This window comes from Hibiscus syriacus, unplaced genomic scaffold, assembly GCF_006381635.1.
Source record: "Hibiscus syriacus cultivar Baekdansim isolate YM2019G1 unplaced genomic scaffold, ASM638163v2 tig00110429_pilon, whole genome shotgun sequence".
NCBI classification, from domain to species: domain Eukaryota; kingdom Viridiplantae; phylum Streptophyta; class Magnoliopsida; order Malvales; family Malvaceae; genus Hibiscus; species Hibiscus syriacus.
The window spans coordinates 3,858,701-3,873,292 of NW_024062733.1; the positions used below are offsets into that span (position 1 = coordinate 3,858,701).

The 14,592-nt window shown below is 32.6% G+C and overlaps 1 protein-coding gene across 1 annotated transcript; it reads left to right on the forward strand.

Moving 5' to 3' along the window:
- Positions 1–908: 908 nt before the first annotated feature.
- Positions 909–2,669, forward strand: LOC120124908 (peptidyl-prolyl cis-trans isomerase CYP26-2, chloroplastic-like). The gene is made up of 2 exons (XM_039143465.1): positions 909–1,831; positions 2,522–2,669. Exons 1-2 carry the CDS (start codon positions 924–926, stop codon positions 2,622–2,624), a joined length of 1,011 nt encoding a protein of 336 aa, XP_038999396.1. The 5' UTR covers positions 909–923; the 3' UTR covers positions 2,625–2,669.
- The last annotated feature ends 11,923 nt before the right edge of the window (positions 2,670–14,592 follow it).

The window sequence follows — 14,592 nt, forward strand, 5'->3', positions numbered from 1 at the left end:
GAAAAAACATTTTGTGTTCAAATTCAAGCTTTATGGACTTTGAATTATTTTTAAAAACTTTGAATAAATTCTATTTAGTCCAAAAAAATATTTTATCGTTAAATTTGTTATATCAAACTAGGTTAAACAGACAACAATACATCTAAGGGGTCAGTATATAAATCCCTATGTCAGATAAGAAAAAACAAATTCTCTTATTCCTATCTTTTTATTTCACATTCTCTCCCTCTAAAACGTTTATATATTTACAAACAATACATCTCTATATTTACCACCAATATTATTAATTATGATTTTTTATCTGAATCATATAAGATGAATTGTTTAACACCACCGTGTATCCTTGTTCCCGGCAACAACGTTCAAATATATTTATCATTTTTTACTGTCAACTGGCGTTACGCAGATCCTATTACAGTGGATAGAAATGAAAGAAAAGAAGTGCATTGTTACTAAGGGTGGACCTAGATATTTAAGAATAGGATCCAAAATTTTAATTTTTTTTAAATAATGGGTATGCAAAATTTTTTATTTTTTTCTTAACACATTAAACTAAATTTAACCATTTTTTCAAAATAATGAGATTCATTTAACCTATATGGAAGCTTAGTGCATCCGTAGATGCACCTGACTGTTACAATGACTGGGCTGGCTGCATAAGCCTAATAAGCTTGTCTGCACTTGTAGCCCATGTCTTGATTTGTTAGCTTCCCTTGCCAATGGTTAAAATCGCAAAACATGGGCCATAACCATCACGGTTCGGTCGCAACAACCTTATTATTGCCAGTGGTAGTGTAGGCACCACAAAAAAACAAAGCATTTCTAAAGAAATTGTGCTTTAGATGGATAGACTCAGCATCTTCCTTATCATCAAATATATATCTGCAAGGATATCATCTCATGTAATTCAAATACAGTATTATATGCAGTACAATTCACCTCTCCTCAGGCAGCGAACCAGAACAAACAGAGAAATGTTACAGAACCTTAAATTCTTACAATCCTCCCTGCACTTACTCCAACCTCAAACTCCACCCTCTGCTTGTTTTCCCATCTTGAAACATTTCAAATTTTCCCGGAGAGACCTTACAATTTGCACCAACTCCTCACTGCTTCTTCTCTTGGGTACACAGGCACTTGAACCACTCTATCCCCCCTCTGAGGCAAAGGCTGAAGAAAATTCACCAAGCTCCAATCAACAGGAAGAGAATGCTGCCACTACTACTCCCGATCTTAATTGCAACAACAAAGTAGCTACCAAACGAGCTTTTCTCGACATAGCCATCGATGGAGAGCCTGTCGGTCGCATTGTGATCGGAATATACGGAGACGATGTTCCAGCCGCCGCTGATTGGTTTAGTAGCATAGTAAGTGGAGCTGCCGGAGTTAGCTACAGACGGAAAGAGTTCATCAAGATCATGCCAAACTACGTGCAACATGGTGGACTGAGGTCTTATGGTGTTGATGCGGAGCTTGCCAAGAAAACTGGAAGTAATTTGGCAGTCGAAACGCTGAAGGGGGAGTGGGAGAGAGTGTATGAAAAGTGTCCGGGAGTTAAGAACTTGGCTGGTACTGTGGGGATACTGGTGAGGGATCCCTCTAAACCACCGCCCAAACAGAAGTTGGTTGCACGCAATGGGAAGCTGGAGATCGATCAGGAGGAAGTCGGAACCGAACCGAATGGTACCGAGTTTGTGATTTCCATCAAGGATTCTCCGGAACTTGATGCATCAGCTCTTGTTATTGGACGGGTATTGGACGGGATGGAGGTTGTAAAGAGAATTGGACAAGTCAAAACTGTTCAAGAGAACACCGGGTCTCCTTATTTCAGGTATGCCTTTCAACCCATGGCAATTAGAAATCAAACAAAACAATTGAATGTGTTCTACCCCAGGAGGTTTGGTTCCTTCCTATAGGATTCATCTTTTCCTTGGGACCGGATTTATAAAATGAATAATGATAGCATTAGTCTTCAACATCTGTTTAAATAATTACTTTGATCTTTATTCTTTTTTTTTTAGCATTTTAGCCTCCAACGATTCAATTTTTGGTCAATTAGCTCTTGTTGAATGAAACCATTAGTTCACGGGCAGTTAAACGCATATTTGTGATGTGCCATTTCTGTATGTGCTTAAATAGTGACATGATGCATATCACGTCATCATTTTCGTGATGCGATGCATGTCGTATCATGTAAGATATTAGCAATTAAGCACATGTGAAAATGTCGCGTTAACATTTGTTGACCGTTAGTATGATTTTCATCCAATAAGGACTATTTTGATCAAGAATTAAAACATTGAGGTTAAAATACTCCCAAAAAAAGAAAAGAGGTCAAAGCGACCATTTATACAAACGTTGGAGTATAATTGTTTTAATTATAACATAGATAAAGGGAAAACGAAGAAATTATGATTTGTATTTCCACACATCTTGGAAGAGTTGAGAATAAATAGACAATTCCAAGTTGTAAAATGTGAAAAGATAAGAGTTAATGAGAAATGTGTGCTTGTGTGAGCAGGGTGGCTAAGCTAATAGGCGATAAAAGAGCTGTGGTGGCAGAAAGAGGCTTCAATCGGCCCTACGCAAAGGTGGTAATCACCAATTGTGGGTTGATGTACTGAACCAATTCCCCCTTTTTGCATGCTTTATTATATTGTTTAAACCAGTCTTATGGATATGAGATTAATGCAATTCTACTTCTCATAAACCTTAGTGGAATAGCAATTGCCCAAGTTTTGATGAACTCTTAAGCTCTACCGCGGTACTTGGAAACAAAAATCTAGCACCAGCACTACCAAGAGAAAACGGGTTGTTATCTTTAATTTTTTTTTAATGGGAAAACATTTTATAGAAGCCCGTACAATATTTAAAGATTCATACATCATACCTCAATGGTTAATTGAATCGTTATTGTCTTTAAAGATTATGGGTTTGAGCACCAGCACTATAAGGGTGTTTCGACGTTTATTGTCAAATAGTTGAAAGTATTTAGAACTTATATTATCTTTGTAATCATCTTAACCTAATAAAAAATAATTTAGAGTTAATTCACCGATCGTGCTTAAACTATAACTTCAATTTTAAATTAATTAGCAAACTTTAAAATTGTTTAATTTATCCTTAATATATTATACCTATCTAGCCATAAGAAACTCATCTCTCACTAAAGGGAATGTTGGAATTAGAAACTTTGAAGCAAGATTTTCTTCCACTCCTTTTATTTTATTTTCGTCTCAGATTGTGTAACAGGAATCTCCGAAGAAGTCCATTTTCTTTGAAGCCAACTAGAAATCTCTACGCTAAAATCCATTAACTAATGCCCTCGTCCCAAATTACAAGGGATGAATGTCGATCAATCTCGTTCATTCACAACCTATGCAAACCATCATGAACTATCAATCCTTATTTTGTACATCAATATTTGGTATGGTAAGCATACACCTTTTTCCTCACCTTAAGAATCAACCATAGTACTTAAACTCAAACATGAAATCACGTGTTTGATTCTAAAAAGAGAATCGAAGTTAACTTGTAAGAAGAAGACATGACACTTGATGAGCTAGGGAAGGTGAGAGACTAGGGGAGTACAGCTACACAAGGAGAAGAAGATGTGTAAAATGAGAAACAACGACATGCAAGTAAGACAACAAGTTAAAGATAAGTCAAAGACATCGACATGCATTGGGTCGTATCGAATTTTTCGAAAAGTATGACCGTTTGCCTACAAGCTTGAGTTGTCTCTAGAGCTTGAACACGTTCGTGATGTCTTTCATGTGTCCATGTTTAGACAATATTGTTATGACCCTAGTTATATTTTATTCAGACTAAGGATATTCAGTTCAGGCCTAATTTATCATACGAATAGTATCCTGTTCAGATTCTAAATTTTGATGAGAGAGTTTTGTGAAGTAAATGTATTTCGATGCTTAAGGTTCAATGGGGGTAATCAAAGCCATATTGAAGCTACTTGGGAGACCAATGAGTCGATGAAGATTTCATCTCCACATCTATTCGATTCAGTTAAATTTTAAGGATAAAATTTCTTTTAGAATGGGGAGAGAGTTGTTATACCCCAATTTAGGGGCCAAAATTTTATTTTGTGAAATCGATAATCAATTTGTATCTTTTAAAACAATTCTTTTAAAGGTGGGAGAGAGTTGTTATACCCTAATTTAGATGTCAAAAATTTATTTTGTGAAATTGGTGACCAAATTATATCTTTTTAAAAATTTTAATCAATAATGTGAAGTTAGGGAAGCTTAAGGATTGCTTATCTAATTTCCTCATTTTTAAGTTGTATTGCAAAAGGAAATTGGAAAATAAGATATGTTTGTGTTTAGAAAATATAGGTTTCTTATTTTCTTAGAAAATAGAAATCTTTGAAGAAAACGTGTTTGGTTCTAAAATTAGAAAATGATTTTTAGTGAAAATATAATACCCCAAATAACATATCAGTGACTTCATTGAAAAGATTTAAAATTTGAGGATTAAATTGAATAATGATAAAAGATAGGAATGATTGGAATAGTGTTTAAGACCAATTTGTATAAATGAATGAATATAGAGGGTATTTTGGTCCTTTAAGGATAAATAAATTTAAAATTTATCCCTTATTAGGGATTTAAGGAAACAAAAGGGGAAAGAAAAACTAACATATTCATCTCTCTTTTCTTCTTCTTTCCCGTGCATATCTCTCCTCCATAGCTCAAAGGTGAGTTCAATTTACTAGTTTATTTCTTCATTTTTGGTTGGGTTTTGAAGCATTGAGTATACTAGAAGTTTAAGGAAGGATTAAAGGGGATCAAAACTGAGTTATGGATGAAATAATAGAGATTAAAGGAAATGAGTTTTTGAGTGATATGTTAAAATGAGAGTGTTTATGGATGTTTACTGGTAGATTTGACTTGTCAAAGAGGTAAATGAGAGATTAGAAGCAATGTATAGGATTAAAAATGCATTAGGAAAAGTGGTGTGATTCTTAGAATTTATTGTTCTTGGAATATTTTAGATGTTTTAATAGGCTAAATGAAGGAATGTTAGTATGGATAGTTAAAGAATAGTTTAATAGCATTGTATGGTGTTTATATAACGAAATTTAACCCTATTTGAGTGATAATCGGGTTGAAAACTGGAAATTCTAGGTACGGGTATCGGTACTGATAGAAAAATACTAATACTACAAGCTAAAATATGATGAATATGCTAAGTAGTATTGATATTGATTCAATCAGTATCGATACCGAAAGGGGAGTATCAATACCAAAGGGAAGGTATCGATACCATTTCGAAACAGAATGCAAAAATGGTATCGATACCATATCATAGTATCGGTACCATAGTATGGTAGTATCGATACCATGGTATGGGTATCGATACTAAGGGGCCAGAAATTGTTAGATAGGTTGATAATGATGTAGAAAAGTTAATAATAAGTTTTTTGTTTGAGTAATGTTTAAGAGTAATTGTTAGAAATACACTAATAATTGATATTGTACATGTATTTAATGGATGCTTGAGTAGATCGAAATCAATCTCCCGAGTCAAGCAAAACAAAAGGCAAAGTCAAAGTGCCTGAGTAATCAACTTTGCATCATGGATATAATAGAGAGGTAATCCAGGTGAGTACAATTAATTGTGTAATTATATGTTGTACTAATCATATATGTATGATTGTTTAATATGTATGTGGTGATTACCAAATAGGCACTATATGTGCAAATCCACGGAATTCATCATGAGTTAATGAATAACTGTACAGGCATGATGTGTGCAACCTATGGAATTCATCATGAGTTGATGAATAACAGTACAGACACTATGTGTGCAAATCCACGAAATTCATCATGAGTTGATGAATAACCTACAGGCACTATGTGTGCAGATCCACGGAATTCATCATGAGTTGATGAATAATCGTACAAGCACTCTGTGTGCAAATCCGCATAATTCATTATGAGTTGATGAATAACCGTACAGACACTATGTGTGCAAATCCACGAAATTCATCGTGAGTTGATGAATAACCATACATGCACTATGTGTGCAAATCCATGGAATTTATCATGAGTTGATGAATAACCGTACAGACACTATATGTGCAAATTCACGGAATTCATCATGAGTTGTTGAATAACCGTACAGGTACTATGTGTGAAAATCCACTGAATTCATCATGAGTTGATGAATAACCGTATAGGAACGATGTGTGCAACCCACAGAATTCATCATGCGTTGATGAACTACCGTATAGGTACTACGAGTGCATCTTAATAAATGGACATGAATAGGAAATTGGTAAATTACCATGTTAGCACTAAGATTGCAAATGTATACGGTTTATAGTAAATTATAAAGAGTTGATTATAAATAATTATTAGAGTAGAAACTAGTCCAAAATAAAAAGATTAATGGCCTAGCTGTGCATTTGACAGAAATGTGTCAATCATGCCAGTTAGACGAAAGATTAATGCCTTTGAGTAAAAGATTAGATGTATAGCAATGCATGATGATGTATAAAAGGCATGAAAGGATGCCATAAATGAAATGTATTATGGTCTATAAAAGGCATGAAATGATGTATAAACGAAATTAATAAATAATTACTAAAGAATAATAGGAAAAATATATAGAAAGAATATTATGTTGGATATACTAAGAATGGTTACGATGATGGTATGAAAGGAATTTGTTTTAAATAAAAGGGACTTATCTAATCCTTATAGATGATACAGGGTAGTTCAAAAATAAATAAGCATGATATACCTATATATATAGAAATGTTTCTTTACAATTTTATGTCTCACTAAATAAGTATTTAAAGCGTGTTGATTCCATGCGTAGGTCAAAGCAGAGATTAGTCGAGTAGGGAGTGCAGCAGTAGCATCAGATATCATCAATTAAGGTTGACCCTTATCAGTAACGGTAGAACAATCATGTTTATTTTGAAAAATTGCTGGCATGTAATCAAATTTAAAGAAAAATGCTCTTGAATATATATAAAGTGGAATTTTGGTAGTATATTTCGATGACTGTTTTATGATTGCATTTAAATGTTTTAATTGAAATTTTTTGAAACAAACTTTTAAGGGTTTTCAAAAGAAAAAGTGTTTTAAAAGTGATGTAACATCTATATCTCGTATACGGTAAGGTATACGGGAGATGGGTGTTACATTTATTGGTATCAATGCTACAGGTTTAGCCGATTCTTGGTCGAAATCGAGTTTAATTTAATTTGGAAAAAGGATTACATGTCATTAAGATTGTCAAAGTTACTGATAGGGTGTCAATTAGAGTATGATTGAGATCACTCCTTATTAAATTGAATGTTATTCTTATGTATGTCCTAATAGATGTCGGAAACTAAGGACAAAGGTAAGAAAGTAGATGATATTAAAAAGAAGGTCGAGATCAAAATCAACCCAAGAGAATCCGACATGATTTCAGTATCATGTTGTACAAGGGTAAAAGCTGTTAGGAATTTTCCTCCATTCTTTGGAAGGAATGCCCTAGCGTTTAACGATGTTTCTACATAGGATGAATCTATTAAAAAGTTTAAACGATTTATGAAAGAAGTTACATTGGATGAGGATCCAGAGGATATTTCCAAATCTAGTGATGATTCCGAGATTTCTTCATAATTGAGAAAGATTTAAGTGAAGTATTAAATTGTTCAAAATATTGTTAATTTGAGTCAGAGGAAACAAGTAAGCGGTAAATACATTGACCGCTAAAAGCTTATAGAAAGATGAGTTATTAGTGGATCAAGTGATTATGAGTTAATTTAAGAATAAAAGTTAAGTTTATGGACCTAATAGAGTTACTTTTATTGGGTAAATGGTGAAATGAATTCTCTACCCATTTTATACCTCAATGAATTATTATTTAGAATCAAGATTAATTCTCGAGAACTTGGAAAAGTGTCAAGTTTGTAATAATAGGAAAAAGAGTAAATTTGGTTACTAGTGTAAGTTTAGCATTAACTACTATAAAGTTATTGTTACAAAGTTGCCAAGTATTCTTATTGAATGATGTGGATAATTAGACTTACATAGATGATATATAAAATGATTCAATTGCTCGAGAATATTTTAATTGGATTCAAAAAAGTTCACGGATTTCCTCAAGAAGGAAATGAAAGATTTTAAAATAAAAGTATTCTATTTAACTTAATCTCGAATGTGGTGATAACGGTAAACCCTAGTGGGTCATGTTACAAGTGTGAGTTGGACAGGTAGTAAACATTGATAAAAATTCCAGGGGCTATGTTCACGGTGAACCTGATGGAATTATCAGTTGATGAGTTAAGATCATATTGTGTATAGGTTGTTTTTCTCTAAAGATGATTAATTCAGAAAGATGCATAGGGTATGGAAATTATAGTTTTTAGTGACAAAGTAAAATCATCGCTTCAGGTTGATTGTTATTAAGGTATTGAATATATTTTAATGATTTAGTTTCTAATGATTTAAGTGAGTCAAGAGAATTAGGGCTCAATAATAAGAGTTGATTGATCAAAGTTTTATCAGCCCGAGTATTTTATTTTGGGAAGTATTTGTGTTATTAGCGAAAAGAAAAATAAATCAATGGGATTATACATAGATTTTGTCAGTTAAATAAAACTCTTCAAGAGAAGAACTTGTATGTCAAACTATTCCAATGTGAAATTATGGATAGTAGAGATGGCTTTCTTTGCCCATGTTTTTTCAGCATAAGGTATAAGAATAGATCCTAAGAAAAACTTATGTTGTGGTAAAATTGGAAACTCCCAAAGAATGATCCTAAAGTTCCAATTTATTTGGGGCTTGTTAGTTACTATTGAAGGTTAATGAAAAACTTTTAGACGTTAGCTTTGCTGCTAATCGAGTTTTTTTAAGAAATGTGTGTCTTTAGTTGGAAGAAGAATGGTGCTTATGCAAAAAGGTAAGGTTGTGGCATATGCCTCGATAAAGTTAAAGATTAACAAGAGGAATTACCCTACGCATGATTTAGAGTTGATAGCAGTCGAGATTGCCTTAAAGGATTTGACGCCATTATCTGTAAGGTGAGTGGTGTTATAGTTGTGCTAATTACAAAAGCCTAAAGTATTGGTGAAATTAAAGAGAGTTGAACCTAAAACAGAAAAGATGGAAAGAACCTTTAAAGGATTATAAAGAAATCATTGATTAACTTCCAAGAAATGTCAATGTTGTTAAAGAGGTACTTAGTCATAAACCTTTTACAATTTTGCAAGTTATGGATAGGCGATTAGTGTTGAATGAAAATGGCATTGTGGGCTGAATCAAAGATGAAGTCGATGTTTTCATTAGATATAATAAAAAGAATTATAAAGGGAGGACGAAAATTTATGGATAAGAATTTTATAAGTAGAAAATAAAGAGATTAAGGACTTTTGAGGTCAGGTACGACGAATGTTCATATTATCATGGGAGACTTTGCATTCTCGATGATTAAGAATTTAGGAAAGATATTCTTTTGAGGCATTAAGTTCGTTGACGATGCATTTAGGTGGAGATATGAGGTGCCAAGAATTAAAGAGTTGGTTTAGTGGCCTGGTTTGAAAAGAGCCATCACGAAAATTTTAGCGAAGAGTTTGACATATTATTAGAGGAGAATTGAACATTAAGTATCTTATGGATTGTTTCGATCAATCTCGGTTCATGAATGGAAAAGGGAAATGAGTCATTGTGGGCTTTGTTACAAGGCTACCTTTAACAGATATCAAGAAAGATTCAATATGGGTAATTTTTTATAGATTTACTAAAATAACTCACTTCATTTTGGGTACGAGCATAATAGTCGATGGATAAATATGATGAGATTTTATCAGTTAGTTGTTGTCTCTCGAAATGGACAAGACCTAGAATGTTTTCGTGTGTTGTTGCTTATTAATTATCGATCAGATCTATCGTATGTTCTTACATGGGAGAAAATAGAGTTTCGATTAGATTTTAATTATGAAAAAGAGCCAATACTGATATGGACTCAAGAAATCAAGAACAGCGTAACAAAACGATTCCTCTAGTTGAAGTGTTGTGGTAAAATTATAAAGTCTTTAAATTCGAGGATAAATTTTCTTAAGGGGAGAATAGTAATACCCGAAATAACAGGTTAGTGATTGTATTGAAAAGATTTAAAATTTGAGGATTAAATTGAACAATGATAAAAGATATGAAATGATTGGAATAGTGCTTAAGACCAATTTGTATAAATGAATGAATATAGAGGGTATTTTGGTCCTTTAAGGAAAATAAATTTAAAATTTATCCCTTATTAGGAATTTAAGGAAACAAAAGGGGAAAGAAAAGCTAGCATATTCATCTCTCTTTTCTTCTCCTTTCCTGTGCATAACTCTCCTCCATAGCTCACAGGTGAGTTTTCAATTTACTAGTTTATTTCTTCATTTTTGGTTGGTTTTGAAGTACTGAGTACACTATAAGTTTGGAATGATTAAAAGGGATCAAAACTAAGTTATGGATGAAATAATAGAGATTGAAGAAAATGGGTTTTCGAGTGATATGTGAAAATGGGAGTGTTTATGGATGTTTACTGGTAGATTTGACTTGTCAAAGAGGTAAATGAGAGATTAGAAGCATTGGATAGGACTAAGAACACATTAGGAAAAGTGGTTGGATTCTTAGAATTTATTGTTCTTGGAAGATTTTAGATGTTTTAAGAGGCTAAATGAAGGAATGTTAGTATGGATAGTTAAATAAGAGTTTAATAGCATTGTATGGTATTTATATAACGAAATTTAACCCCATTTGGGTGATAATTGGGTTGAAAACTAGAAATTCTGGGTACGTGTATCGGTACTGATAGAACAATACCAATACTATAGGCTAAAATAGGATGAATAAGCTAAGTAGTATCGATACTGATTCAATTGGTATCGATATCGAAAGGGAAGTATCGATACCAAAAGGGGAGTATCGATACCAAAAGGAAGGTATCGATATCATTTCGAAACAGAATGCAAAAATGGTATCGATACCATATCATAGTATCGGTACCATAGTATGATAGTATCGATACCATGGTTTGGGTATCGATACTAAGGAGCCAGAAATTGTTAGATAGGTTGATAATGTTGTAGAAAAGTTAATAATAAGTTTTTTAGTAATGTTAAGTAATTGTTAGAAATACACTAACAATTGATATTGTACATGTATTTAATGGATGCTTGAGTAGATCGAAATCAAGCTCCCGAGTCAAGCAAAACAAAAGGCAAAGGCAAAGTACCTGAGTAATCAACTTTGCGTCTTGGATATAATATTGGGGTAATCCAGCTGAGTGCATTTAATTGTGTAACTATATGTTGTATTAATCATATAAGTATGATTGTTTAATATATATGTGGTGATTACCAAATAGGCATTATATGTGCAAATCCACATAATTCATAATGAGTTGATGAATAACCGTACATGTACGATGTGTGCAACCCACAGAATTCATCATGAGTTGATGAATAACCGTACATGCACTATGTGTGCAAATCCACGTAATTCATCATGAGTTGATGAATAACCGTGCAGGCACTATGTGTGCAAATCCACGAAATTCATCATGAGTTGATGAATAACCGTACATGCACTATGTGTGCAAATCCATGAAATTCATGAGTTGATGAATAACCATACATGCACTATGTGTGCAAATCCACGGAATTCATCATGAGTTGAAGAATAACCGTACATGCACTATGTGTGCAAATCCACGGAATTCATCATGAGTTGATGAATAACCGTACAGACACTATATGTGCAAATTCACGGAATTCATCATGAGTTGATGAATAACCGTACAGGCACTATGTGTGCAAATCCACGGAATTCATCATGAGTTGATGAATAATCGTAAAGGCACGATGTATGCAACCCACGGAATTCATCATGAGTTAATGAACTACTGTATAGGTACTACAGGTGTATCTTAGTAAATGGACATGAATAGAAAATTGGTAAATTACTATGTTAGTACTAGAGTGCATATGTATAAGGTTTATAGTAAATTATAAAGAGTTAATATATATTATAAATAATTATTAGAGTACAAACTAGTCCAAAATAAAAAGATTAATGCCTTTGAGTAAAAGATTAGATGTATAGCAATGCATAATGTGTATAAAAGGCATGAAATGATGTCATAAATGAAATGTATCATGGTGTATAAAAGGCATGAAAGGATGTATAAACGAAATTAATAAATAATTACTAAAGAATAATAGGGAAAATGTACTGAAATAATATTATGTTGGATATACTAAGAATGGTTACGATGATGGTATGAAAGGAATTTGTTTTAAATAAAAGTGACTTATTTAATCCTTATGGATGATACGGAGTAGTTCGAAAATAAATAAGCATGGTATACCTATGTATATAGAAATGTTTCTTTACAAATTTATGTCTCAGTAAATAAGTATTTAACGTGTGTTTATTTTATGCGTAGGTCAAAGCAGAGATTAGCCAAGTAGGGAGTGCAGCATTAACATCAGATATCATCAATTAAGGTTGACCCTCATCAGTAACGGTAGGACAATCATGTTTATTTTGAACAATTGATGGCATGTAATCAAATTTAAAGAAAAATGCTCTTAAATGCATATAAAGTGGAATTTTGGTAGTATATTTCGATGATTGTTTTATGATTGCATTTAAATGTTTTAATTTAAAATTTTTGAAACAAACTTTTAAGGGTTTTCAAAAGAAAAGTTGTTTTAAAAGTGATGTGACATCTATTTCTCATATACGGTAAGGTATACGAGAGATGGGTGTTACAGAAAATATGGAAAACATAAAGATGTTTTCAATATTTTCATTAAAATTATTTTAGAAATTTGAAAAATAGAAAAACACAAGATTTAGATTTTTAACTTAACTTGCACGGATTCAAATCATTTTAATAATTTTTTTACTTAATGGTATCTAAAACCCTTAAGCTTTTACAAATAAATAATATAGTCCCTAAATTTTTTACACTCAATTTGGTGAGTAAACTAATTTTTTAATCATTTATTTTTTTATATTTTTATATTTAATGTATTATATTTTAATAATTGTTTATATTTGATATTTTAAAATTTAAATAATTTTAAAAAAAATAATTATGTCCTTAAACATTTTAAAAGAATCAATTAGGCCCTCGAACTTAGCCAAAAAATCAATTAAGCACATCTACCATGTCATCATCCATCATATTTTTATTTTAATGACATTTTTTGTGCTCTTGTTTACAACAATATTTCTATGTATTTTTAATTTAATTGATGTCCAATATGCATTAGCATTATTATCTTATTATAAACTAAAAAAAGTTGTGTTATAAGCATGAACTAAGTGACATCGGTGATAAAAGAATTATTGTTATTTTTTGAGGTCGCATGTTTGAGTACCAGAAATGCTAGGGATGTGAGCGTTCAATATCAAAAATTATTTTTTGAAAATAAAAACATGTTTTAAGGTTAACCAAACATGTTTTCCAATTTTCTAAAACTAAAAAAAAACTATTTTTTGAAAATCAAACCAGAAAATAAAAAAATATATATTTTTTAGAATCAAACGGAATTAAGGTTGAGGTGTGAGAACCTCAAACCCACGATCCGAAAGATGCTGCTAGGCAGCATGCTGTATGTTATGGCGCACTTAAGCTTAAGCTACACTAATTTAATTTTAAACCTTATCTCCTTCAAATAAATTACATCAAGTAGAAGACCCATTTTTTGTGTTAAAACTCATCTCCTAATCTTTCTCCAAAACTTTTCACTCTCACAGTAAATTTTCACCATCGTTTTGTCACCATCCAACCCTCTATATACAACAGTGTCAACACCATCACTTCCAGTAAATCATCTGGCTTTAGCCGATACCCCCTTTATTCTCATCGTTGTCGTCGTTTGCAGGATCCGAGAGTGGAAATCTTTTAATTTGTTAAAAGTCACTTCTTCACCGCTTTCTGTCGCAAACCAACCTGAAAAAGAGTCTCCAAGCTCATTTTCTTTATTTCTGAAAGTTTCTTTACTTTTCTGAGTTATGGTGGATGTCGCATGCTCCTCACGCGTCTCCTCTTGCTCCCACGCGTGGTCTTCATCATCACTTGGCAATTCAATCCAAATCCATCCAGAATCCGACCTATACTCGTTCTCGTTTCAACCTAGGCCGTAAACCAAGGCCTTTTGTGATGCAAAGCTTGCTGGGTTGTCCTATATGGCCCAACTTGCCCAACACAAGCTCCATTTTTTAAGTCCCAAACTCAGTCTATGCCCGAATTGAAACCCAAACAAACCTGAACTAAATTAGTCCAGTCGAGCATAGTCCAGTCGAGCAGAGTCAAGTCAATCGACCGCTAACTTTGATTGTTGATTATTTACTTTGATTGGTATATTTTTTTTACGTTGATTTTGACGCATTGATTCTGTTTTTATGATCTACTTCAATAAAATTTAACTTGAAAGTTCTAAATTAAACTCTTTGACTCAAAAATGCATTTGTAACTTTAGTATTTTAAATTTGTTTACTCGATTTCAGATAAAAATGATTTGAAATTATATATTTTTTTAAGGTACACATATGATCGAGTATTGATCAGATC

Excerpts from the sequence above, each read along its gene's own strand:
- LOC120124908 (XM_039143465.1), top strand. The coding sequence starts at position 924 with ATGCAGTACAATTCACCTCTCCTCAGGCAGCGAACCAGAACAAACAGA. Across the intron at positions 1,832-2,521 it reads ACCGGGTCTCCTTATTTCAG|GGTGGCTAAGCTAATAGGCG; the intron begins GTATGCCTTTCA and ends TTGTGTGAGCAG.